Source organism: Pinus tabuliformis, chromosome X (assembly GCF_031772625.1).
Source record: "Pinus tabuliformis cultivar Carrire ecotype Pingquan chromosome X, CPIR1, whole genome shotgun sequence".
NCBI classification, from domain to species: domain Eukaryota; kingdom Viridiplantae; phylum Streptophyta; class Pinopsida; order Pinales; family Pinaceae; genus Pinus; species Pinus tabuliformis.
The window spans coordinates 1,544,096,974-1,544,121,513 of record NC_142308.1 but is presented as its reverse complement, the minus strand read 5'-3'; the positions used below and the strand labels follow the sequence as shown (position 1 = coordinate 1,544,121,513).

Genomic DNA, 24,540 nt, shown 5'->3' with positions numbered 1-24,540 from the left:
AACTAAAAATTGAAAACCTAAGTTCTAAGCTTTAAAGTCAAAAAATTAAAAAACAAATTTTGAAACCTAAACCCTATCACAACCTAAACCTATCGACTAAACTAAACTTATTGCATATTGCACACTAGACTACATGGCGACGGCGAAGGTAAACACTATTATAGAGACACAGCGATGAAGGTAAACACGGATTACGAAGGTTGCAAGTCAACACTGAGCTTGAGCGATGGTTGCAAGTAAACTATAACAAACAAAGTTCATAAACGTTATGAATAATCTTCAAAATACTTCAAAGATGTAAACATTCGTAGTAGGACTAGTAATGTATATTGAATAATGTATAAAAGAATTGATGAGATGATTACAAATTAAGGTGAGGGTTTGCTTATATACCCTAGGCAAATACCTCTTCACCAACAGTAATGTCCTTAGGGACATACCTCTTCATTAACTAATTACTTGTTAATTAATCGTTATATATCTATATATATATATATATATATATATATATATATATATATATATATTATTCATAACATTGTCTTCCTCTTCGAAAAAGCTTTGTCCTCAAAGTTTATCATTGACAAAGTGTGTCATATGTTTCTTATCATGTAAACTATTCACGTCTTTTATGAATTCTTGGAGTCACCGTTTATGTTGATACAAGATGATAAGAAGGGCCAGCGCAGAAGCAGAAAGCTGCCATCCACGTAGAACGCCGGAACCATCAGGGAACTGTCGGAACAACTGGGAAAGCTGACACAGTGGGCAGAAGAGGCAGTGCAGAGCTGATGCAAACCCTATAGGGCTGACACAGGGCCTACACAAGGACAACACAGATATAGCTGAGGTTAGCCGGTTTTGGTGTGGGATCAGTCGGAATCTGCCAGGTATAGTGAGGTAAAACTCACTCAGGTTTTCAACCATTGTATTTTTTTGTCACTGGTTTGCCGGGAGGGCAACCAGAATTGTATTCAGAACCATTGCTTAATAATAGAAAACCCTCAGAGTTGTTGCATCGGTTTTCCCATATTGGGTTTTTCTGAGGACATTTGTCCAAAAATAACAGTGTCATTCATGTTGTATTTTCTTTCTTGTGCAGTCTCTTGTCTCCGCATAATATTTAATTAATTGAAGATTTCAGTGTATATGTTTCGATATTTGTCGTAGGAAACCGCAAATAATTTGGTTGAATAATTTAACAAATAGAAGAAACATTAGCAGTTGTTGCAGTAGGGAATCCAGTTGAGGAATTTTCACATGGTATCGGAACATGGATTTTGAAACAGGAAGAGCAGATCCAGCGCTGAGCAGAGAGGCCAATAGTTGCACTTGGCAGCAATTCGAATCCCCTTGAAGGGATTGCATAGTCCTTGCCGGGAAAGCAGAGATTCTGAGGAAATCTCTCTCTAAGAGAGTTCACAGAGAGGTACGATTTCTGAATCATAAGCTTGCAGAGGTAGAGGGAGTGACGCAGAGCCTCAACGCAGTGCTTGAAGGGCGCAGTTTCTGTCAACGCAAAAATTCGTCGGAAAAGAGCAAAGACACATACAAGGGGAATTTTCTCCTCAGAGGACTTCCAGCCAAGGATTTTGAATTTTCACTTGTTGAACAACAGCAGAGGGGCAGATCTATAAGCTCCAACAAGGAGTGCATAGGCCAGTCTAGTGTTGTGCAGAGGAGAGAGGAGGTTATTCAACATTTCTACTTGGCAGAGATGGCAGCCGCATCACTAGGAGGAAAATGGGGTGATATTGAGCTACAGTCAGGAGGACTACATAAGGGCAGGATCCTTGAGGAGTCCACCTCTTGGATCAATTCCTTGCTATGTGAGCCCAAGATTTAACAGTAGCAAGATGGACTTAGTGTTAGATGATGCAGTGGATTGTTTGGAGGACAGATGCAGTAGCTTGAAACCAGAGACTGATCAGCATAGAGAAACGTTGGCAGCAATGCAGATGGCACAATGCAAAAGTCAACAACAGCGCAAAAGATTCAGAGGGTCAGAGACTAGAGCAATCAGATTCCAACATTCACGGTATTATGCTGAACACAGTTAAGTTCAGTTAATTTTGGATGTTTTTTAGTTGCTTCTCTCAGCAACTGAGTTGCAGTATGAATCCAGTGTTAGCAGTGGCAGTGCTAACAACATAGCAAATGCAGCAATTGAGAGGGAGTTGTAGTAGAGATGCAGTAGTGGCAGTAGCAATGTCGTGTGCAGCAGTACAGTAGCAACAGCAGCACAGTGTTGGTGGCAGCAACAATGCAGAAAGGAGATGCTTCAGAGATAGAGCAGTATGCAGATGGACATTGTTGCTAGAGCACTTTCCTCGCTAAGAGGGAGTGTTAGCTTTTGGTAGCATCGGTTGTGCTCTAGCCATAAAAATTGGTGGAGAGGCTAAGGCACATGAGTTCTATAGAACCCACAAACCATTTGGTGAAATTCCACCCGGATTGTATTTTATTAAAGTAATTAATATTTTTATTGGGGTTCCTAAGTCTAAACTTAGGAAAATTAAAATATTAATGGGTATTAATCAAAATATGGGTGAGAATGATCTAGAAGGCAGATCAAGTCATCTCTTAATCTTAGTCGTTGGTTAGAGACTTAATCTCGGCCGTTGAAGTCTCAACGAGAAAAGTATAAGGAGGCTTGGGGTTCATTTAGAAAAACACACGAAGAGAATGAATTGATCTAGAATTCAATTTCTGGGGCTAGGACGCTGAGAAATTTGAACCAGGTGATCAGTTGCAGTAGAGGGGTCGGGATAGTTCGGGAGTATTGACAGAGAGGAGGAGAGAAGATTATGGAGGTAGCGCAGCAGTAAGGATGACTGACGATGGCCAATCTGGGCCTTGACGCAGAGCCAGAAGGGCTAGTGCAGAAGCAAAAAGCTACCCTCCACGCAGAAAGTCGGAACTGTCGGGGAACTGCTAGAACAGCTGGGAAAGCTGACACAGTGGGCAGAAGAGGTAGCACAGGGCTGACGCAAACCCTGTAGGGCTGACGGAAGGCCTATGCAAGGCCAATGCAAAGATAGTCGGGGTTAGCTAGTTTTACTGTCGGATCAGTCAGAATTTGCAGGGTGTAGGGAGGGCAACCAGCAATGTATTCAGAACTACTACTTAATAATAAAAAACCCCCAGAGATGCTACACCGGTTTTCCCGTATTGGGTTTTTCTAGGGACTATATTGTCCAAAAATAATTGTGCCCTATGTATCTTGTTCTTTGCTCAGTTTTATGTTTCATGCATTCAAATATTAAATAAGTGTAGGCTGCATAAGTAATTTTCTTCAGTATTCAGAGAATAACTTGATAATGTATATTAAAATCAAGTAGGTGAAGTAGATTCAGATTTGTTGCAGTAGGGGTTCCTTGAGGATTAGGAATTTTCACACTAAGTTAATCTTCCATCGAATCTTTTGATTATTGGAAACTTGTGATGAATTTTTATCACTGGACTGAATTGTGCACACTTCAGTGTTGCTCACAACATAAGTTTGTTGTTTATGTTCTGAGCGATATAGATTCGTAGATTGATTGAGGTGTTTATTCTTGTGATTCCAATGTAGATAAGGATTTCTTTTTATTTGACCACCCTTTAACATGTGTGTGGTAATTTCTTGATTTACTTTAGGTATTGATGTAGTTGAGTTGGTTATAAAATATTCACTTGGAATTTATATTGTCTGAACTGCAACATTTGAATATTTTTTTACTTCAACTGATTGATTAATTTCTTGAGTTGTGATGTTGACTAGATTGGTATTTGTTCCTCTTTCTTCCACTTGGACTGAAGACTTCAACACTTCTTTCGTGATATGTTCTTCTAATTTGTTTTTCAATCATTTCTTATCATCCTTAAGTTTCTTAATTTGAGTGAGTAGACTTTCATTATGGAATTTGAGATGTAAGAGTTCCTCGTTTTCTGAGTCAACTTTATTTTGGTATTCAAACTTTTCATCTTTTAAACACTTGATTTGTTCTAATAACCTTTGGCTAAGGTTCTTTGAGCATAAATTTTCCGCTTCTTTTTTTTATAGACTTTCAATGAGTTTCTTTTCAGAAATTTCCTTTTCTTGTTCTAGCTGGTGTTTCATAACTTTACAATTTCTGACTTGTGTAAGTAGTTTATGATTATGCTCCTTCAAAAATGAATTTCCCTTCTTTTTGTTGGATATGACTTCTTCAAGATCTTTCTACTTCTTTGATATTGTTTCTGGATTCTCTTGAAACATCAGTGTCAAAATATCCTTAACGTCTTTTGATGAAGGCGTTATCAATTCTGATTTCATTGTCATGTCTTGGAATGTGACCATCTTCTTCTTGTAAGGGAACATCAAGAAATTTTTTTTGTTTAACATGAATGTAACTAATTCCTTGAACCAAGGTCGACCAAGAATTATGTCAACCTCTTTGTCAAGCATAGTTATGACACAAAATTGAGATAGGTACTCATAATGATCAACTATCACTTGCAAATCGTTAATTCCATATTCCTTTTTGCCAAAAATACATTTTTGTTCGCCTATATTTGGCTCTAGAACTAATAGTTGATTTGTCAAATTAATATTTGTGTAATTATTCTCGGTGCTTGGCTTAATAGCGATACTAATCTCTTTCCCTTGAATACACCCCTTTAACGTAAATAATTTAAAATCTACAATTGCAATACCTTTATAGAAAAATCGTCCTTCATTTCTAAATTATAATCCATTTTTTTTGCTTCCAAGATTGACTCATTTTTGTACTTGTCAATAATACTTTCAGGTCAATAGTCAACAATAAGCGACACTTTTAATATTTTTATTTTTATTTTTTTTAATAAATTTTCCCTTGAATTTTCTTATTCAAAATAAAATATTTTATTCTATCCACTTACTAAACATTCCTTTGTTTATTGAAAGATACTTGATTTCAATTAAATTTATTTTATTTAACTTTTTTACTCCCCCTTAATTAATAATTGGGTTTCAAAAAGTATCTTTCTGGAACTCACCAAACCTCACTAATGTTAATGATTACATATAACTTTATAATGACTTGACCCCTTTCTTTTAATAGATAATTATTTAATTAAAATGATACTTTATTAAAAATAATGTTATAAAATTAAATTCTTTTTATTTTTTGAATCGCTTTGTCTTTATAAAGACCTTCACCACTTTTTTATAATATTATCTTATTTTCTCCAAATTTAATTTATGCTTAACGTATAGGCTTGTACAATCATGTGCGTACGCAAATGTTTTGAACTCTCCCAAGCGGTAATGGCGTGACCTGGTTTTTCTTTTCAAGCACTCGAGGCAGCCCAGGGTTTGGTTGTAGAAACCAGGCAACCAACCATGCAATCTAAGGAATACAGTGTTCAGGGCAAGCTAATTTTTTACGACCCAAACAAATTCTCTCTTTGCATTATTGTTTTCCTTTTTTTATAGCTATTGTAATGTCTTATAGTGATTTTTTCGGTGATCAACGAGGAACAAGACAGAAGTGGTGGTTGTGCTATGGTTTGTCTGTGGCAGTGGTGGCACAACAATTGACAACATCGCAGATGTAAGCAGATGGATAGGGCAGCAAGGATGGCAACATGGATGGTTGCTATAGCGTGCAACGGTGGAGAATGTTGGTGACCGTGACTACGTGCAGCGAGAGAAGAAAAGAACGAAAGTGTGGTCAGAGTGGGAGCTCGGGGGCTCAGTGAAGGACATCGACGAGTGTGTACGTTGAGATCAGTGAGGAGTGGCGACGACTAGTGAGAAGTCCGGGTGCTGCGGTGGTTGGGTCCCTCAGGCATCGAAGGTTGCTTTTTCCTTTTTTTGGTTCACTTTTCTTTTGCTTCTATTTTTTTTAATTATTTTTCTAACTCTTTTTTAATAAATATTGACTATTTTTTTAATAATTTGTTTTTATTTTTTTCTTTTAAATGGCCAAGGGCCTAGCAACAAAATTGGAGAACCTCCAAAAGCTTGTGTAGTGAAACGCTTGGATCACAACAGCAAGTAAGACAAGTAATGTATATTCAATAGTGTATAAAAGAATTGATGAGATGATTACAAATGAAGGTGAGGATCTGCTTATATACACTAGGCGGATACCTCTTCACCAACATTCATGTCGTTAGGGACATACCTCTTCATTAACTAATTACTAGTGTTTAGTTAATGAAGAGGTATGTCCCCAAGGACATGACCATTTCATAACATAACACATGTTGCGAGGGTTGTAGGTAAGAGTCAAGCGAAGTGTGAGACAGCGGACAAAGGTAAACGATTAATAGAGAACTCATTCATGGAAGCAAAGTTAAACAGAGTTGAGAGAACTCGAATGAAGTTTGCAAGTGAGGTAAGAGTCGAGTGACAGGGTGAAGTTTGAGACTCTTAATTTGGGATTTATAATTAAATTTTAATGACTTATTCACGTTTACAATTTACAGCCACTATACTCCATGAATTAATTTTCCTTCAATTTGCACTGGTCTCTTTCTCCGTGTCTGTGACAAACCTTTTTTTGGGATGAATCTTTGAAATTTCCCTATGCCACAATCACCATGACTTTAATACCATGTTAAATATATGCAAGAGACAAGCAAGAGAGACTAGATGAGATATAAGATGATATATCAATTTGCTACTAAATTACTAGAGGTGTTGTCTATTTACGTAGCAAGTTCCATTATTCATTATAGGAGCCAAGCAACTAATTAGTCGAATACATTATCATAAACATCATTTATTATATATAATTTATTACATTATTACCTTTGTACATAACATTTGTTACTCCTGAAATAAACATTACAATGGCTAACTCATCTTTAATGCTTAATCTTATAAGGTAAATAGATGGGATTGTAATACTCTTTGTGCTCTGTAAATAATAGTAATTCTAAATGATTATGATATACATCACACTAATGATTGGTCCTACAAGGTTCTTAATTTTGAGACTCTTGATTTGGGATTTATAATTAAATTTAAATGACTTGTTCATGTTTACACTTATTAAATTTTATTTTTAGTCTTTAAAGTTTAGCTGCTATTTAAATTTTGAAATGATTCTTCATGCATTATTGAATGATTATGTAGACAATAATAGATTATAGGTTGTAGCAGACTAATAGTACTTCCTAAGTTCTTGACAATGGGCAATGATGACGAGATTTATGTTTGTGATGCGCAATGATGATTAGATAGTATTATACTTTAGTATTTTATTGTAATTTGAATGTCTAAATTAGTAACAGTTCTAATTTTTATATTTTAATTTATCATTCACGTTTATGGTGAATTACTAAATTTTATTTTAATTTTAATTTTTTAATGAATACAAAAATTAGTTGCCGCACTTGTTGTCCCCAACCTACCATCCCCTAAAAATTTGGGGATGCGCTCTAGCCATCCCCGAAAATCATCCCCCCGTACCCCATGCCCCCCATCCCCAAAGCCAGTGCAACATAGATCACAAGGAGACTATCCTCTATTTATATGAGGATTAGATCACCTTAGTATGATTTTAGAAAGCCCCTAAAACAAGTTCGAATGATAAATGGCCTTGGGTTACAAGCCAACCTATTAGCTAACATGAAATTAAGCTTAATTTACCCACACGTGTGAGTTCTAGCCTCCAAAAAGCTAACATCACCCATCATAAGTGCTCCAAATGCCATGTCCAAGGGTCATGAGGTGTCCAAAAAGGTGTAGATGCTTTGAGGGTTGGCCCTCAAATTCACCTCAATATCCCCTGTGGGGTCCCAAGATCCAACTGGGGTGCCATAAAGTGGTCTCCATGGGTCTCCATCTATCAAACATGACCTCCTCTCCATCGTTAGGGATTCCTCATGTGCAACAAACCCTCCCTAGTCTCTTGGTGTGAGACCATCCTCATTTGGGCTCTGAATCAGCTCTTGCCCATCAAGTTGTGTCAAGGCCAGCTCGGGGGCATGCTGGGTCCAATGGTGTCATCCTAAAGAATTCTCAAATCTAGGTCAAAGTTGACCAACATCTTGGGTCCTAAAGGTACTCTAGGGCATGTGTCATGTGTTAGTGATACTAGGAGGCACAGAATCTCAACACTACACTTGCTTTAACCAATGTACTTCTCTAAAGGGCTTGGGTACCTATGGAGTGGCTGTTGAAAGCCTGGGCTGCTAAACCACCTGACAAGAACAACATGGGTTCTAGTGAAAGTAACCAGTCATTAGGGACTAAGATCAATAATGCATCTAAGTGAACCAAAGTTGAATGTTAAAGAAAAACTAATACCTCAAACAAAGATCCCTTTACAAAATCAGGACCAAGAAATCATAAAGGTGTTTTATCCCTAGGTAGGGATGGCTAAAGGTCAACCCTATTAGGTGCTTCCAGTCCCTAAGGGGAAGAAACAGTTCCTTGGTCCACCCTTCAATCGATAGGTGTATGTGGTAATGGAGGGGAGAATGCTTCATGGCCAAGTGCCATGGTCAAAAGGGACCAGTCGATGGGGGTGTCCACATCCTGAGTGTATACATGTAAGGAGGGAGCATTCATGGATGCGTGAATTACCAGCGCGTCCTTGATTTTTCCACCCCATTTGTGCGCCTTTTACGTCTTCTTGACTATTCTTTGTATTAATGCCTATAGCTCAAGGGTTAGAGCTTGCTTTGTATGATATAGAAATTTTATCACCCTTTTAAGATCAGTCAATTATCATTCATCGGAGTTGGGACATGCAAGGGTTCCTTTGTTTATGTAATGGAGCATCATGTGCTCAAGAACCGGGTGATGGCCATATGAGATAGGTAGAGTTCATGCTAGGTTTTTCCCACATGCTAATTCTTATGTCCCTACCATCTTTTGCATTTCAATTTTTTTTCTTTGTTTTGTTGTGGCCATGACATGATTTTTTTTTCTTTTACCTACATCAACCTCCCAAGGCAAAGTTTTCGGGCCCTACTCAAGGCATGTGAACATGTGAGTGCCAAATCCCCAAGAACCAAAGATCAGTTGTACCTGAAGAATGGAGGTGATATATCAGGCTTGTAATGTGAGATGGAAGGTGTTAATTATGATATAAGGGAACATGGAACTATGATTTCCCAATCATGGATTTCCAAGTAGTGGTCCTCCTGTAACCCAAAGGGCCTTAAGGGAGGTCCCACTGGACTAGGGTCAAATATTAACCCCCTGGTAAGGTGAGAGAACAAGAATACGATCAAGGATTGTCAATCTTCCATATCACTTCATTATCCATACTAAAAGCCCAAAAACAAACAAGTATAAGCCCCGGGTGCAAATGACCAAAGTAACTTTTGAATGACAGCCCACCTCCATCGAAGTGCTAATGCTGGATGGGTGAGAAGCACATAGCTGATGCAAGTGACTGAGGCACATGGCATATCACCATCTAATGGTGGCTGGCAAGGGCTGCTGGCTGTCTGGCTTACCAGTTGGCTGTCAAATGTAGGAGAAAAATTCCCTCCTATGGTTTAACCATTTTGGTGGGTAACAGGTTGATCTGCTTTCCCTTTGTATTATTGATTTGTTCACGCCTCTACACCTTACACTTAAATTCAGAATTCCAGAACTGCAACCAAAGGGCTTCAAGAAGTCAGTCTGCCCTACGGTTCTGCTCAGGATTCTGCCTGATAGGAGTTCAGGCCAGACAAGAGCATAAGTTATGATTTGTAATCCCCAAAAACTATGTCCTTTGCAAGAAACTGAAGATGGGAAATTTTCAGATATTGTTATGTGTAAGCAACTTAAATTAATGGAAAGGTCGACTGATCCAGATACTTGTCTCTTTGACTTTTGTGGTTGTTATGGAAATTCGTTTGGTGCAGATTGCCTTCATTTAGTGATATAAACCATAATTTGAGATCAATGATTTAACAGGGTTCCTTAATTATTAATTGCCCTGTTAATTCTTTTCTCCATTTATTATTAAGTTGAAGTAGTCTTACTTCCGCAAACAACATCAAGGGGTCTATTGTTTTGGTTCTTCCATATCTCGTTCTTATCAGTAAATTGACTCCATTGCCCAATGCATAGTAGATGCAACTACCAGCCAAAAGTTGGCGAAAGTTATTGACATTCTTCTTAAAAGCGTTTAGTTTTACTGTTTTACTGTTTTTCAGGAGCTTGGGCACAAAATATTTGGTGAAAGTCAGTTATTTTAAAGATCTGAAAACATTACAGAGATACCCCCTTGAATCTGAAAACACTTTCCCTAGACTGTCTTTCAAACACTCTTAGAAAATCATTCTTCTCTGGCAACATTTCGGGTGAGATTCAGGATATAATGTGTCCATCGATGATTCTCCAGCATTCATCAAATCTAATTCTCAAGGCAACCAAAATGAAAATGTTAGTGCTGTTAGTAATGTTGCTGCTTAAGCATAACCTAAAGGGAAAAATGTAACATACCTAAAATATGCATGGAAACATTATTAACAGTTAATACTAATAACAATGATAATTAAACACCAAGGGATTTGATCCTTCACTATAACCTTTTACCTTGTGACCAATCAATATGTATATATGCCAACATGAAGGTTATTTTAAAATTTAAATCATCATTCAATATATTATTATATTTGCATACTGGTATGTTTATTTTGTAATAGCCCATTGTACTTATTACATTGCCATCGGAACCTGCACATGCTTTTCACACAGCTATTGGTTGTTTTTTTTCTTATAATTATTATTATTATTTTGGGTGTATTTATGGTTGTTACAAGAAATGAACTGGATATATATGGACTATGAATAACATAATACATGAAAATTCAAGCAATTCTGACAAAAGAGATTTTTTTAAAAATGTCTACCTCTGCAAGTTTCTAGTGGCTTGAAGACGGTTCTCAAATATTCACCTCAAGTATAACAAATAGATTTCTTGTGACGAATATAAAACAAATATATGCATGTGTTGATGGAAATGTGTGGAGACCATTCCAAGTCTGTTAAATAAGTTCTATTATGTGGAAAATATATGTAAAACTTAAGAAACTATGGTGCATTGTATAAAAGTTCTTCCATAAAGAACCATGTTAAAAACACCAAAAATAAAAGAAGGTTGATAAAAATGTTAAAAATTCCCTTCATAAAGCAAGGTTGATAAGAAATATAAACTCAAGGTTGCATCCGTAAAATCACTTACAGAAGACTTTGGTTTTCACTAAGGTTATTGAGTGCATTAAACATCTCAACCACCACAAGTACACTCATTGAGACTGTTGTTGGACGCCGATCCTCAAATATGTTGCATGAATATGTTGTTTCTCTTTCTGAACATGTATCAAAATTAACCTGAAACCAATGGCACATACAAATTAATGCTTCCAAGAAGGTAGACCTAAAATCACATATCTCTGAACAACCTAGTGCTTTACCAATATATAACTGCTAACTGATTCTTTCCATATATAACCAATCACTTTCTTCTAGAATGATGTTTAGAAAGATAAACTATTTCAAGCTCCTCAAATTTCAAAATTAGAAAATATATATTCTATGCATCATAAAATCTGTAACATTTCGCATATATACATATAAAAAAGACTGAAAATAAAAGAGGAAGGGTATATACAATGGAGTGCTATATCCATTTCATGAGAGCTCCTAAATCTAAAACAAAATCAGCATAAGTTAATACATCAAACTCTCTGCAATCCTTAATCAAAAGATAGCATTTGGAAAACAACTGCATACATACCTCTTCTCGCCAAGAGTGACAAAAAGATTGGATTGAACTGACCTCATTAGAAAACACATATTTGCACCATTCCATAGGATAAATAAAGCAGTAATATGAATACAATCTCCACTGTGTGAAAATTTCTAAACTGAAATTCTACTACAGCAACTGATTTATTTCACCTACTTATTCTTCACAATAAGTTATTTATGAAATCCCTTCAGCAAATATTAAAACAAATTCTACTGCAGTTATCACATAGTTACACAGAGAAAATACACGCACAAAAACCAATCACATCAACACAGTTGTTTTTGGACAATTGTCCCCGGAAAAACCCAGTGTGGGAAAACCGGTGCAGCAGATGAGGATTTTATTAATCTTCAGCAACAATTGCTTTTACAAGGAATGATTTTACAGAGAAAGTGAAAGAAAACACCTGAGACTTTCCCTTTCTAACTTTCTGACACTTTGGAGACCCTTCTCTCCCTCTTGCGTCACCTCTGCGTCACTCTGTGTGGATCAACGTCGCTCTGAGTGGCTTTGCGTCCCTTTACGACAGCCTGCGTGAGGGCTATGTCTCTCCTCTGGACTGTGTCTCTCTCTGCGTTGCTGTCCCTGCGTCACCTCCTCCTCAATCACAGACCGTTGTTGATGCCCTCCTCTTCCTCCACCCTGCAACTCTCCCTCTGAAATCAATCACCTTCTCTTGAGAATTGATTTTTCTTGAGATACAGAGTATCTGCCAGTGTGTCTCCAAATGATCCTCAAGTCTTCTCTTATACTTTTGCTGTTGATGAATCAACGGCCGAGATTAAGTATCTAATCAACGACTAAGATTAAGATAGACTTGATCCTCGTCTCTTAAAACTTTCACACTCTTATCTTATTAATACCCATTAATATTTTTATTTTCCTAAGTTTAGACTTAGGAACCCATTAAAAATATTAATTATTTTAATAACCCCTCATCCGAGTGGAATTTCTCAAAACGATTTCTAGGTCTTGGAGATCTCATGTGCCTTGGCCTCTCCTCCAAATTTCAACGCTACAGCACATCTGATGCTGCCAAAAATCAACACACTGCCCATCAAGGGATTATTATGCATCTACATATATGGGTAACCCTAAGAGTTTTGTCCCATAATGAAGATTTCTGGACAGCAGCTTCACGTGGTCCTCAGAGAAAAGCCCTTCAAATGCCTCTTACTCCTCATTTGACAGCTCAGCATACTTATCCAATAAAGTTGGTTCAACAAACATAAGTTTGACACATCATTGTTCCATATGAAGTGTTTACATTTAATATCTTAGGCATTTAAGTAAGGATCACGGGTTGAAGTTAAATAATGGATCATGATGCTTGGAATTTATTCATGTTTCCTTATTTCATCTTGGTGGTCATCAATTTCTTCTATTATAGTGTGATCCCATAGGGTTTTTCTTTCGCTATCTAGAAGAGACATGAATAGGAGGCCTTGATAGAAAGTGTGTCCATTTCCTTCCATACTTAACACTTTCAAACCTCTCCCTCTCCGTTATACCTTGTCTTTGGATTGGTTGTCATTTGTCATTCATACTAGCACCCTCTTTGCCTCATCCGATGAGAAGAGGGGGCTTGGAAATGCCCATAGTTTGATGTTGCTGCACGAAAGAATAAAAAAGCAAATGCCAAACGTTAAAACGAAAAATAAAGCCAAGGGAATGAATATAAAGTCAAATGCAATGATATACGAATGATGAACTATCTGCACTAAAAAAGGGGATTTAAATGATATCAAGGAAGCTTGTTAAACAAGCTAATTAAAACAAAATAAAAGGCTAAGGGGAGGAAAAACAAAGGGTAAGTAAAGGGTAATTCAAGCACAAAGCCCTCCCTCTACAAAGGCGCTCATGAATGACGGTCTTACCTAACCCATTTATAAGACTATGACACCTCTTATGAAGGTTCAACTCTAATCATATCACTTACCAAATACACCTATCAACTTAAGGGTCAGCCTAAGAATTGTTCCTCCACCTAGGGCCATTTTCTTTCACTTTCATTTGGGAGCACACCTAACAAGGGTAGTTGATGGCCCTCCCATACCTAAATTTGGCAACTTACTAAAGTTTGAAGAAGATACCTAACATTATTTACTAATGTGGCTTTTACATTAGATATGGTTGACCATTTATGTTACAATAACTTGTATACATGTTAGTTGATCTAATTTGGTCCCTTGAGCCCATGCTTGATGATGATACACTGTCCCTTGGAGGACGTCAATGATGCTTCCCATACATCATTGATGGCAACAAACACTCTTTGTAGGGGTCACTGGAGACTTGTTGATGGACATTGGACCATGAAATGACTTGGGATGCTTCTTCACACACACCATCTATTGGATCTATTGATTTTGGGTAGCATCGGATATACTCTAGCTTCGAAATTTGGTGGAGGGGCTAGAACACATGAGATCTCCAGAACCCAGAAATCGTTTGGAGAAATTCCACCCAGAAGAGGAGTTATTAAAATAATTAATATTTTTAATGGGTTCCTAAGTCCAAACATAGGAAAATAAAAATATTAATATTTATTAATAAAAATATGGGTGAGAAGGTTCTAAGTGATGAGGATCAAGTTGTTTTAATCTTAGCCGTTCATTAGAGATTTAATCTCGATCGTTGATTCATCAACAAGAAAAGTATAAGAGGAGGCTTGAGGGTCAATTGGAGATACACCAAGAGATTAAAGGGTTCGATTTTTCTGGGGCGTGGTTTGCTGAGAAACTCGAGCTAAGTGATTTGAGTTGCAATGCGAGCGGCAGTTCAGCAGAGGGACTTCAGTCCAAGGCCAAGGATACATAACAGAGAGGCAGAGCAACAACATGAGAGACAACGCAACTCCAAAGAGGGTGACGCAAAAGCTAGAGGGCCTGACGCAGCCCCTTAGAGGCAGCGCTGGGGTTTTCTATGGGGCAGAGAGAGCAGCAGTTCAACATATCGACTTCTAAGCAAAGGAGGCTCACTGAGTGGGTGACACAGCTCCTAGAGGAGGTGACGCAGTTCTAGAGCAGAGCTTGGAGCAGCCATCATTGCCCAGCACTGGGAACAACAATTGTCATCTGTGGGGTTTGATCATCTAGTTGTTATAATTGTCAAAATATCTGTCTCCGGATAGAGGTACTTCTGCCAGGGTTATTCTCTATTGGGTGAGACGGATTTGGCACCCTAGTTGTATTCAGAAATTTACTTAATAATACAAACCCTCTATATGTTGCATTAATTTTCCTGAATTGGGTTTTTTCAGGTACGATTGTCCAAAAATAACGGTGTCCCTTGTGTTATTGTCTCAATTTATTTCAGTTCATGATCTATATGTATATGTAGGCTGCAATAGTGTTTTCATCATTGTTTAAGTAATTAAATAACTTGATGAATGTAAATAACAAGTAGGAGATGATAAACCAGTGATTGCAGTACAATTTTTGATGCGTAAATTCATAAATTCTCACATTGTATTAGAACATTGCAAATCATTGGAGACTGAAGACACTAGCCGAGAGATCCAGAGAGTTTGTTGCAGAGAAGCAGCTGTCCCGAGTGACACCGTTGTTTTAGAGGCAGAGGAGCAGCTATAGGCGTGACGCAGAGCTAGAGGAATCACGTAGAGGCTCACGCAGTGCCTGCATCAACATTTCGAGCATGCAAAGGGTGACGCAGGGCCAAAGAAGAGCCCACGAAGTGACTGCGTCAACTCTCTAGGCTAGCGCAAAGCCTGAGAAGCTCAATTCAGTCAGTTGTTGGGGTTGGAAAAGCAATGCAGATTCGATCAGTGGAGTTGGTGGGACGCTGTTGTTGTTGGTGCAGAACAGTGTCTATGGAGACAACCGAGGTAGAGGGAGTCACTGCCTTGAAAGATTTCTAGCCAAAGAAATATAGGTCCGGGTTGCAGCTGTAAAGGAGGATAGGAAAGGAGTGATTCGACAGTTGGCATGAGGATTTTCGTGAAGGAAATCGAGACTCAGAGGGAGTCAAGAGGAGCCTGTTCCTTACGGGGTTTCTTGAGCCAAAGAAATCCATATCCAAGTCTTGCTAGATTGACAGCAAGAGAGGGAGAAGAGACCTCGTCCTATTTTGGAGCAAAGATGGAAATGAATGGGTTGAGGGATCATGACAAATTGGATGGAGCATCCAATTTTGTCATCTAGAAGGCCAGGATCCTGGCAATCCTAGACAAACATCGCATCAAGGATTATGCCTTGAAGGTAGTTGTTGTGTTGGTCGACACTAATCTGATGAAGAAGTACAAGGAGGCCCAGGCTAAGGCCAGGTGCATGATCCTAGACGAGGTCAAAGATCATGTAGTACCACATATTGCTGAGAAGGAAACAGAAGGGGAAATGTGGGAGGCGTTGACCACCTTGTACCAACGCTCGTCTGTCTAACAACAGATGCTATTAGAAAATCAGTTGAGACAGTACCAGATGCAAAAAGGAGAGGAGATCGATGCCTTACTTCTCAAGTTGCAAGGGATTCGCGACCAGTTGACTTTTGTGGGGTCTACTCCAGATCGTGAGTTCATGGTCAGGACTGCCCTAGATGCAGTCACCGAGGACTGGAAGACTTTTGTCCAAATTATCTTGAGCGGAGAAACTCTCCCTAGTTAGGAGGAGATGTGGGTAACTGTTCGACAAGAAGAGCTTAGGAGGATGACCAAGACAGGAGGTAGCGACAAGGGATCCTGGGTCAAGAAGGAGGAGGAGGATGTAGCTCTCGCATCATCAGGACAGCAAGCACAGTAGAAGAGAAAGAAGAAGGACATCACCAAGGCCAGATGCTTCAACTGTTGGGAACTAGGACATTATGCCACCCAGTGCCCCCAGAAGAAGGGCGAGGGGTAAGCTTTTGAATTGAAGGCTGCTCCAACGAAAGCGGACAAGGAAGGCAAGGATGTTGATTGTGCCATGAGTGCTCATGCGCCTCTAGAGAAGAGGTGGGGCGACATGGAGTTGTAACCAAGAGGACTAAATGACCGAGCAGGATCCTTGAGGTGCCCAAAATCTTGGATCACATATGGATACGGGAGCCCTTAACGACAATAGCATAATGATGGATGTCGGTTGGAGCAAGGTGTGATGGAGCGACAGTGGCAGAGCTAGATAACCAAAGTCTGAGGTAGCGTAGTGGATGTTGTAGCAATGTGAGAGGCACAGAACAGTTTCCAGCAGAGCAGTGGCAGCAAAAGGGTTGACACAAATTAGCAGTAGAGGTAGCTTCAAGATCACAAGGCATCCATACTGACCAGGATGCTAGTTTTTGGGTGAAGTTTTAGCTGCTTACTTCTCAGCAACTGAGTTGCAGTGCAGCAGTTAGCAGTCGCAGTGTTATGGGCAGCATGATGCATCATCTTGAGAGGGAGTTGCAGTACAGATGTAGCAATGGCAGTGAAAGTGTCATGGGCAGCAATATAGGAAGCATCGCTGCAGTGGATGAAGGGCAGCAGGCCAAGAATCAGCAACACATAGGACTGATGCAGTGGATCAGTGTAGTACTTCTGTTGAGAACTATTACTAGAGCACATTCCTTGCTAAGAGGGAGTGTTGATTTTGGGTAGCAACGGATGTCCTCTAGCTCTGAAATTTGGTGGAGGGGCTAGAACACATGCGATCTCCAGAACTTAGAAATCGTTTGGAGAAATTCCATCGGATGAGGAGTTATTAATAATTAATATTTTTAATGGGTTCCTAAGTCTAAACTTAGGAAAATAAAAATATTAATGCGTATTAATAAAAATATGGGTGAGAAGGTTTTAAGTGACAAGGATCAAGTTGCTTTAATCTTAGTCATTGATTAGAGATTTAATCTCGGTCATTGATTCATCAACAGGAAAAGTATAAGAGGAGGCTTGAGGGTCAGTTGGAGATACACCAAGAGATCAAAGATTTAGACTTTTCTGGGGCGTGGTTTGTTAAGAAAGTCGAGCTAAGTGATTTGAGTTACAGTGAGAGGGGTAGTTAGGCAGAGGGGCTTCAATCCAAGGTCGAGGATACGTAGCAGAGAGGCAGAGTAGCGACAGAAGAAACAACACAACTCCAGTGAGGGTGACGCAGAAGCCAAAGGGGCTAACGCAGCCCCTTAGAGGCAGCGCTGGGGGTTTTCTGTGGGGCAGAGAGAGCAGCAGTTCAACATATCGACTTCTGAGCAAGGGAGGCTCACTGAGTGGGTGACACAACTCCTAGAGGAGGTGACACAGTTCTAGAGCAGAGCTTGGAGCAGCCATCATTGCCCAACACTGGGAACAACAATTGTCATCTATGGGGTTTGATCATCCAGTTGTTGGAATTGTCAAAATATTTATCTCTGGATAGAGGTACTTTTGCCAGGTTTATTCTCTGTTCAGTAAGCCGGATTTGGCACCCTAGTCGTATTCAGAAATTTGATTAATAATACAAAACCTCTATATGTTGCACTGGTTTTCCTGAATTGGGTTTTTCCGGGGACAATTGTCCAAAAATAATGGTGTCCCTTGTGTTATTGTCTTAGTTTATTACAGTTCATGATTTGTATGTATATGTAGGCTGCAATAGTGTTTTCATCTTTGTTTAAGTAAGTAAATAACTTGTTGAATGTAAAGAACAAGTAGGAGATGATAAACCAGTGATTGTAGTACGATTTCTGATCTGTAAATTCATAAATTCTCACATTGTATCAGAGCATTACAGATCATTGGAGACTGAAGACACCAGCCGAGAGATCCAAAGAGTTTGTTGCAGAGAAGCAGTTGTCCGAGTGACAGCGTTGTTTCAAAGGCAGAGGAGTAGCTGCAGGCGTGACGCAGAGCCAGAGGAGTGACGCAGAGGCTCACGCATTGCCTGCGTCAACATTTCGAGCCTGCAGAGGGTGACACAGAGCCAGAGAAGAGCCCACGCAGTGATTGAGTCAGCTCTTTGGGCTAGCGCAAAGCTTGAGAAGCTCAATTCAGTCAGTTGTCGAGGCTGGAAAAGCAGTGCAAATTCGATCAGTGGAATTGGTGGGACGTTGTTGTTGTTGGTGTAGAACAGTGTCTGTGGAGACAACCGAGGTAGAGGGAGTCACTCCCTTGAAAGATTTCTAGCCAAAGAAATCTAGATCTGGGTTGTAGCTGCAAAGGAGGATTGGAAAGGAGTGATTTGACATTTGGCAGGAGGATTTCCATGAAGGAAATCGAGACTCAGAGGGAGTTGAGAGGAGCTTGTTCCTTAGAGGGTTTCTTGAGCCAAAGAAATCCATATCCAAGTCTTGCTAGATTGACTACAAGAGAGAGAGAAGAGACCTCGTCCTATTATGGAGCAGATGTGGAAATGAATGGGTTAAGGGATCAGCACAAATTGGATGGAGCATCCAATTTTTTCATCTAGAAGGCCATGATCCTGGCAATCCTAGACAAACATCACATCAAGGACTATGCCTTGAAGGTAGTTTTTGTGTCAGTCAACACTAATTCAATGAAGAAGTATGAGAAGGCCCAGGCTAAGGCCAAGTGCATGATCCTAGATGAGGTCAAAGGTCATGTAGTACCACATATTGCTAAGAAGGAAACAGCAAGGGAAATGTGGGAGGCGTTGACCACCTTGTACCAGGGCTCATTCGTCCAACAGAAGATGTTATTAGAAGATCAGCTGAGATAGTACTAGATGCAAAAAGGAGAGGAGATTGATGCCTTCCTTCTCAAGTTGCAAGGGATTCGCGACCAGTTGACTTCTGTGGGGTCTACTCTAGATTCTGAGTTCATGGTCAGGACTACCCTAAATGCAATCACCGAGGACTAGAAGACTTTTGTCCAAATTATCTTGAGCGGAGAAACTCTCCCTAGTTAGGAGGAGATGTCGGTAGTTGTTTGACAAGAGCTTAGGAGGATGACCAAGACAAGATGTAATGGCAAGGGATCCTGGGTCAAGGAGGAGGAGGAGGATGCAGCTCTCGCATCATCAGGACAGCAAGCGCAACAGAAGAGAAAGAAGAAGGACATCACCAAGTTCAGATGCTTCAACTGTTGGGAACTAGGACATTATGCCACTCAGTGCCCCCGGAAGAAGGGAAAAGTGGAAGCTTTTGAATTGAAGGTTGCTCCAACGAAAGCGGACAAGGCAGGCAAGGATGATGATTATGCCATGAGTGCTCATGCGCCTCTGGAGAAGAGGTGAGGCGATATGGAGTTGTAGTCGAGAGGACTACATGACCAAGCAAGATCCTTGGGGTGCCCAAAATCATGGATCACATACAGGTACAGGAGCCCTTAACGACAGTAGCATAATGACGGGTGTTGGTTGGAGCAAGGTGTGATGGAGCGACAGTGGCAGAGCTAGAGCGCCAAAGTCTGAGGTAGCGCAGTGTATGTTGTAGCAATGTGAGAGGCATAGAACAGTTTCCAGCAACGCAGTGGCAGCAAAAGGGTCAGCATAGATTAGCAGCAGAGGTAGCTTCAAGATCACAAGGCATCCATACTGACCAAGATGTCAATTTTGGGTGATGTTTCAGTTGCTTACTTCTCAGCAACTGAGTTGCAGTGCAGCAGTTAGCAGTGGCAGTTCTATGGGCAGCATGATGCATCATCTTGAGAGGGAGTTGTAGTAGATGTAGCAGTGGCAATGGAAGTGTCATGGGCAACAATACAGGAAGCAACGGTGCAGTGGATGAAGGGCAGCAGGCCAAGCATCGACAGCACATACGACCAATGCAATGGATCAGTGTAGTACTTCTGTTGAGAAGTATTACTAGAGCACATTCCTTACTAAGAGGGAGTGTTGATTTTGGGTAGCAACAGATGTGCTCTAGCTCTGAAATTTGGTGGAGGGGCTAGAACACATGAGATCTCTAGAACTTAGAAATCGTTTGGAGAAATTCCACCCAGATGAGGAGTTATTAAAGTAATTAATATTTTTAATGGGTTCCTAAGTCTAAACTTAGCGAAATAAAAATATTAATGCGTATTAATAAAAATATGGGTGAGACGGTTCTAAGTGACAAGGATCAAGTTGTTTTAATCATAATCGTTGATTAGAGATTTAATCTCGGTCATTGATTCATCAATAGGAAAAGTATAAGAGGAGGCTTGAGGGTCAATTGGAGATACACCAAGAGATCAAAGAGTTAGATTTTTCTGGGGGGTGGTTTGTTGAGAAAGTCGAGCTAAGTGATCTGAGTTACAGTGAGAGGTGCAGTTCAACAGAGGGGCTTCAGTCCAAGGTCGAGGATACAAAGCAGAGAGGCAGAGTAGCAACAGGAGAGACAGCGCAGCTCCAAAGAGGGTGACGCAGAAGCCAGAGGGGCTGACGCAGCCCCTTAGAGGCAACGCTGGGTTTTTTTGTGGGGCAGAGAGAGTAGCAGTTCAACATTTTGACTTCTAAGCAAGGGAGGCTCACTGAGAGGGTGACGCAGCTCCTAGAGGAGGTGACGCAATTCCAACGCAGAGCTTGGAGCAACCATCGCTGCCCAGCACTAGGAACAGCAATTGTCATCTGTGGGATCTGATCATCCAATTGCTGGAATTGTCAAAATATCTGTCTCCAGATAGAGGTGTTTCACTTTATAAAGTCACACTCAGGATAATTATTAGTTTGGACACTTTTCCCTAGGTGGAGACTAACCCATGGGAAACCACTTGTCCAAGATACATTGAAAATCAACGCTCCCTCTTACCGAGGAAAGTGTTTCTCACCACACCCATTTTGTCCCTGAAATGGACATGCTTGCCTCTTGGCAAGGACTTCATGAGATCATCGGCCCCCCGCTCATCTATTAATATATACTCCAGCTTCACTTCCTCCTTCTGAACATAGTCCCTGATGAAATGATATCTGATGTTAATGTGTCTTGACCTATCATGAAACATTGGATTCTCCGTGAGTTTAATGCAACTCTGATTATCACAGCGAATAACCGTCGGTCTCAACTCCTGATCAAATAGGCCATACAACAACTTGGGAAGTCAAATGGCCTCACAACTAGCTTGGCTAGCAGCCATATACTCAGCCTAAAAAGAGCTCAAATCAACTGCCTTTTGCTTTCGACTGAACCACGACAAAACTACCAAACCCAATCCGAAGCAACACCCTGAAGTGCTCTTCCTGTCAGAAGCACAGCCTGCCCAATCTGAATCTATGTAACTTGCCAACCTCGCTCCATTTCCCCGCCTTTAATCCAGACCATAATCATCAGTCCCCTGCACGTAGCGAAGAATGCGCTTTGCATCTACTGAGTACACCTTCTTGGGCTCAACCATGAACTAGCTAAGTGTGTTCACTGCAAAGCATATATCTAGCCTAGCATTGACCAGATATATCAAGGACCCAATAAGCTGCCTATACAATGTGGGATCCACCAAACTAGAATCTAAAGCATGAAGCTTCTTCCAGTTAGTGATCATAGGTGTAGACATGGGTCTACAGTCTGCCATGTGAAAACTGCTCAACACATCCACAGCAGATTGCCCTGCCCAGAAAAATATGCCCCTCCTGCTACCACACCTCAAGCCCCAAAAAGTAGTGCATCAGCCCAATGTCCTTCATTTCGAACTCCATAGCAAGATCCTCCTTGCAACCACTAATCAATCTCTCTGCCCAAGTCATCAACATACAACACAAGAATGAGCGGATCATCCCCTACAACAGCGTAGTATAGGTTCAGATCTGCATCACTCCTCATGAAACCCATCTGTTGGAAGCAAGTATCAATCCTCGAATACCAAGCTCTCGGAGCTTGCTTAAGTCCGTAGAGTGTTTGCCTCAACCGGCATACATGGGTCTTTACATCCATCTAATGGATTTGCCAACCCATTTCTGCAGCAATAAAAATAAGGGACCGAATAGAAGTGTACCAAGCTACGGGAGCGAAGGTCTCATCTTAGTCAACTCCCTCTATCTTGGAGAACCCTCTAGCCACAAACCTCGCCCTGAACTTCTCAATGCTGCCATCCACAGCATGCTTGATCTTGTAGAGCCACCTAGAAGTCACAACTGACTTGCCCTCGGGCCTAGGCACCACTTCCTAGACATTGTTCTTAATGATAGAGGCATACTCCTCCACCATAGCCTCTCTCCATACCTCCTGGCTTGAAGCCTCCTCATAGCTAGTAGGCTCAAAGTAAACAATGCTAGTAGCGTTGGCTACATAACTGCAAAACCACTCAAGCGGCACACTCTCCCTGTTCACCCTCTTCGGAGGACCAACGGACTCAGCTCCCTTCAAGGTGTCTTGAAGCCACTTGGACCTCCTCTTCCCTAAAGAAGCTTCCCCATAGGGAACCTCATCCTCTGCCCCCTAGTCTGGTGAACATGAAGGTCTGCCAACTGACCCTGGTGTGCCTATACTAGCACCTGTCCTCGATCCTGTTCTGAAACCTATAACTGTGTCAGCTGAAGTACCATGTGAACTCTGTACTAGTGGATTCCCTAAAGAAGTGCTCGGTGACCTCGCCACTGGTGCCCCAGATGTCATTGACACTGAAGTACCTCCTGTACCAGTCGATCCAAAACCCTAAGGTGCTACTCCCTGTACCTGACCTCCATGCTAAGGAGAAGTCTGTGACTCTCTCTCATCATACTAATGTGATCTCTGATAGGCCCTCTCCTCCTTGAACTTCACATCCCTCCTAATCACCACTCTCCGTTTAGAAGGAATAAATATCCGATAGGCCTTCGAAATCTCACTGTAACCCATAAAGATACCCTTCTCTGCCATGGGTTCCATCTTTGTCCTCTACTCCTTAGGGATATAAGAATATGTGAGACATCCAAAGATACGAAGATGTGCCACATGAGGCTTCTCTCCAGTGAAAGCCTCTTCCGAGGTCATATTCCCAATACTCTGTGAGAACTCCTATTTTGAAGATAAATAGCAGTATTGCAGGCCTCAGCCCACAAAAACAAAGGCAACCCCTGATCATGAATCATCGCTCTAGCAGCCCCAACAATAGCTCTGTTCTTCCTTTCAGACACCCCATTCTGCTGGGGGTTGTAAGGAACTGTGAACTCTCTCCTAATGCCCTCCTGTGCACAGAAGTCATAAAACCCACCATCGGTGTACTCACCACCATTGTCTGATCTCAAGGCTTGAATCTTCCTACCTGTCTGCTTTTCCACAAGAGCTTTGAACTCTTTAAAGCGACTGAAGACCTCACCCTTGGTCTTCAAGAAATATATCTAAGTCCTCCTAGAGTAGTCATCAATGAATATAACATAATACTCATAACCACCCAAAGACACATGAGACATACGGCCACTAACATTAGTATGAATCAAGTCTAGTATACCTGTAGATCTATTGTCGCTCGTTGGGAATGGTAACTTGGTGTACTGGCCCAAAGCACACTGTCTGCAGACCTCATAATGCTTGACATTGAAATCAGAAACTCCAGTATTGATCTCCCACAGTACTCTTAAAGCTCCATCATGCATATGTGCCATCCTCCGATGCCATAACTCGCACAAGTCTCTACTGCTGGTGGTACTAGTGCGAGTGCTACCAAATATGCTACTCACCAATGCTCCTGCCAACTGAAAACTGAACCTGTATAGTTTCCTAGAGCGGACTCCAATTATTTTGGCCGAAGTGATGGAAGCTCCCCTGGGATGCATCAATACCTGCCCTCCTGAGAAAGTGACATGAAACCCCTTCTCCTCCATAGCAAACACTGAAATCAAGTTCCTCTTCATCCCCGGAACATACAAAACATCCATGACCTTCAAAGGAGGCAAAGACTCCCTTTCAAAGGTCACAGTTCCCACACCAACATCTCTCACAGTGCCATCATCTCCTAGTACAATCTCAATATCAAGTGCCCTCTCCGCAAGCTCTGAAAAGCACTCTCGTGCACTTGTCATATGGCGGG

General features: G+C 40.7%; 1 protein-coding gene across 1 annotated transcript in view; it reads right to left on the bottom strand.

Moving 5' to 3' along the window:
- Positions 1-24,540, bottom strand: part of ECA3 (endoplasmic reticulum-type calcium-transporting ATPase 3) — a 447,643-nt gene that overhangs the window by 94,608 nt on the left and 328,495 nt on the right. Inside the window, exon 30 of the mRNA XM_089449125.1 lies at positions 11,148-11,296. Coding sequence (XP_089305251.1) covers positions 11,148-11,296 — 149 coding nt within the window. The remainder of the gene's footprint in view (positions 1-11,147; positions 11,297-24,540) is intronic.